At 35.2% G+C, this 3,918-nt stretch overlaps 1 protein-coding gene across 1 annotated transcript in view; it reads right to left on the bottom strand.

The window, feature by feature from the left end:
• Positions 1 to 3,918, bottom strand: part of ATM (ATM serine/threonine kinase) — a 156,220-nt gene that overhangs the window by 68,082 nt on the left and 84,220 nt on the right. The window contains exons 35-36 of the mRNA XM_023516060.1: positions 3,492 to 3,663; positions 219 to 360 (exon numbers count right to left, since the gene is read on the bottom strand). Coding sequence (XP_023371828.1) covers positions 219 to 360; positions 3,492 to 3,663 — 314 coding nt within the window. The remainder of the gene's footprint in view (positions 1 to 218; positions 361 to 3,491; positions 3,664 to 3,918) is intronic.

Genomic DNA, 3,918 nt, shown 5'->3' with positions numbered 1-3,918 from the left:
TTTGGCGGGTCCGGGCTGGGGATTCGAACCCGCCACCTTAGGTGTACGTGGCTGGCGCCTTAGCCGGTTGAGCTATAGGCGCCGAGCCCAGTTTAAATTATTTTAAGGTTAAATTTTAGTATCATACTACTTAAAGCAATTTAATATTCATAGCACACAGCAAACAGAACTATTCTAGACACAGTAGGAATTCAATAAACATTTACAACTTAAAAGACCTTTTTTCTTGATGTTCTAAAAGGCTGTATATAGGTCAGCATGGGGTCTGTTGTCATCTTATATATCTCCCAGAAACGATGTCCAGTCTTTGTGGCTAAAATGTTTTTCAAACAGGCAACAGCAGCTGATCGAACTTTGACACTGAAAAAACACATATAATTCAAATATTTATAAAGTACATCAGTTATTAATCTTGCTGAAAGTTAAACAACCTCCACTGAAAAATTTTAAAAACTAAAATTTTAATTTATATTAGAAAACTTTTCGTCTATAAAATTCTATCATATAAAAGTCAAAATTGTCAAGAGATTTTTAATATTCCCTCAGTAAATATGGATTACCAATTACCACAACAATTTTCTTCATTTAACACAATAAAGATTATACTGTGACAACTATAAATTAAAAGGACGTGTGAGAATACTGTGAAATAGCACAGCCTGATAAATATGAGTAACACAAATGACGAAATACTAATTCACCTGACAAAACAATTTTGATAGTATTTTCTCTGAGAGATACAAATAATTTGGAAAGTAGAATAGCTTTTACCCAAATGATAAAATCGTCAAAAACAATTCTGTTTTATTTAATTAATTAATTTATTTATTTATTTAGAGCAGAGTCTCACTCTGTTCCCGAGGCTAGAGGGTTATGGCGTCAGTGTACCTCATAGCAACCTCAAACTCCTGGGTTCAAGAGATCCTCCTGCCTCAGCCTCTGGAGTAGCTGGGACTACAGGCACTGCTACAATAACAAGATCATTTTTTCTATTTTTAGTAGAGATGGTCTCACTCTTTGCTCAGGCTGGTCTCAAACTTCTGAGCTCCAGTGATCCTCCCACCTCAGCCTTCCAAAGTGGTAGGGTTACAGGTGTGAGCCACTGCACCCGACCCTAAAACAATTTTAAGCAAACAGTAATTTGCTTAACCAGAAATGTGTTGAGAATCATTAAGACATCTAAAACCTCTTATAAAAAACTGAAGGTCCTTCTTTTTTACAAAAAATTTGGAAAAAGAAAGTTTTGATACAGGAGTACTGAAAATAAGACAGCTGACAGGAAAATGTCATAAAGCCTGATAATGTAATGATGATGAGTGATCAAGTAGACTTCTTTCTTTTTAGGCTTCTAGGTTTAAGACACAAAGCATAAGCCTAGATTCAAATTTATTCTACCATTTCTAATTCATTAGCAAGTCCTCCATTAACACAGAGTCTTCCTGGCTATCTCCACTCTAGCTGTTCCCTATCTGGAATGCCCGACTCCTAATCATCTTTACAGACTTCCTCATCACTCAGGGAGCTAAGAAGACACATTCTCATAGAAGCTTTTCCTGACCAGTCATTCCAGGAATTTTTTTGGTCATTACCTCCTTGTAAGCTGAAATCCCTTAAACACCTATTAATTTTTTTCCTCTTATAAAATAATAGAAAAACTTGTACATGTTCGCCATTATCCTGAAGTTTAAGTCAAATATCCCTGTGCCATCTTTTCAGAAAAAAAAAAATTTGCAATTACTGTTAACAAATGAACCATTTAATGCTTACAAACCTTTTGTGAAACTCTTCAAAAACTGTGCCAGATGTATCTTTAAATATATTTTTATTTTTTAATTATTTATTTATTTATTTATTTAGAGACAGAGTCTCATTATGTTGCCCTCAATAGAGTGCCATGGTGTCACAGCCCACAGCAACCTCAAGCTCTTAGGCTTATGTGATTCTCTTGCCTCAGCCTCCAAAGTAGCTGAGACTACAGATGCCTGCCACAACACCTGGCTATTTTTTTTGTTGTAGTTGTCATTATTGTTTAGCCCACCTGGGCCAGGTTTGAACTGGCCAGCCCCACTGTATGTGGCCAGAGCCCTAATAACTGAGCTATTATGGGCCCCAAGCCTTGAAATAAACTTATTTTTTATTTTTATTTATTTTTTATTTAGAGATAGAGTTTCACTTTGTTGCCCTTGGTAGAGTGCCGTGGCATCGCAGCTCACATCTTACCGCAGCCTCCCAAGTAGCTGAGACTACAAGGGCCCACCACAATACTCAGCTATTTTTTTTTGCAGTTTGGCCAGGGCCGGATTTGAACCCGCCACCCTCGGTATATGGGGCCGGAGCCCTACTCACTGAGTCACAGGCATCGCCTCCAATAAATTTTTTTTAGACAGAGTCTCATTATGTTGCCCTTGGTAGAATGCTGTGGCATTATAGGCACCCGCCACAATGCCTGGCTATTTTTTGGTTGTAGTTGTCACTGTTGCTTAGTAGGCCTGGGCCAGGCTCAAACCCGCCAGCATTGGTGTATGTGGCTGGTGCCCAAATCACTGAGCTATGGGCGCTGAGCCTTTTGAAATTTATTTTTGAAATGAGATAGATTTAACACATGGATAGATGGATGACTAGACATAAAGAAGAATACTAGTAAAATGTTAATGGTAGAATGATATGTTAAGTATGTGATATTTACTATAAATTCTTTGCTGAATGTCTGAAAGAATTTATTAATAAAATGCTGGGAAAGAAATCATGCTAGATTATTTACTGTAACAAAAACAACACAAGAGAAAAACATATAGATGTACTAAATCAATAATGAAAACATGGTAGATACACACAGAAGGAGAAAGGGGGGTAGAGGAAAAAGAAAACATATGTTTACCTTAGAAATCAGACTGGTTATGGGAAAAAAATTGCATATATCTCCCCAAAATGGTAGTGATAAGGTGCTCAAATATTTCAATAATCAATCAATAAGATACACAAAAGTAATCTCACAACCAACAAGTTGAAATTTTGGTAGTATCTGTTGCAATTCTGTTTTGCAGAGAATAAATGAGCAATAGGAAACCCTGCTGGATCAGCTTAAGACTTTTTAGGCTATGAAAGTTCTGCTCTGTGGTTTGTTTTTAAAGGACCAAAATAAAGCCTAGCTTACATGGCACCTCTGATTTTAACAAGTGCCTAAAACATACACTTTGTATTCCCCTTAGTTTTCATCATCAGGTATTCTTCTTATGTATTCTTTACTTGTCTAATCAACTCTCACTAGAATTAATAGGGACCTTGCTGATATATATCAAGTGCCCAGTACATAGTAGAGTCAATGATTATGTGACTTAATAAAAATACAAGAATTTTCATTAAAATACCTGATATCAAAAAAAGTATATAAAGTCACAGAACAAAGTTTTAACTATTCAAAATATTAATTTATGTGAAGTATCATTCTCAGATTAAGTATGATAAAATATAAGAAATCAGCAAATACTCACCTATCTTCTACCAGTGTATTATTCAAATAGGTAAGCATTATAAAGGTCCACTGAAGTTCTTTATCTTCAAATAACTCAAGGGCCTTGGTATAAGACGTATCTTTACTATGTTGTATAGCTATGGTAGAAAAATCTATAGGACCCACTTCTCCCAAGCAGCTTCCAACAGCCTCTACATATAGAAATTTTATTTCAGAAGAGTCATAAATGATCATACATAAAACAGACATTTTCTAATTTCAAAAACATAATGCTATTTTATTATATATCAAGATTTAAGTGTTTTCAAAGATTAAAAATAAGCTACTAAATACTTTATCACTTCCTTTCCATATCATCCACATGAGCAACAGAAAATTTTCCCTATGGAATTATAGCTATCAGATAGATTACCTACTAACAAAGTCTAGGTATTTTTTTTTTTTTT

Source organism: Otolemur garnettii, unplaced genomic scaffold (assembly GCF_000181295.1).
Source record: "Otolemur garnettii isolate 467f Iridium unplaced genomic scaffold, OtoGar3 scaffold00086, whole genome shotgun sequence".
NCBI classification, from domain to species: Eukaryota; Metazoa; Chordata; class Mammalia; order Primates; family Galagidae; genus Otolemur; species Otolemur garnettii.
Note: the sequence above shows the minus strand (reverse complement) of the source record. Positions and strands in the feature narration are given on the sequence as shown.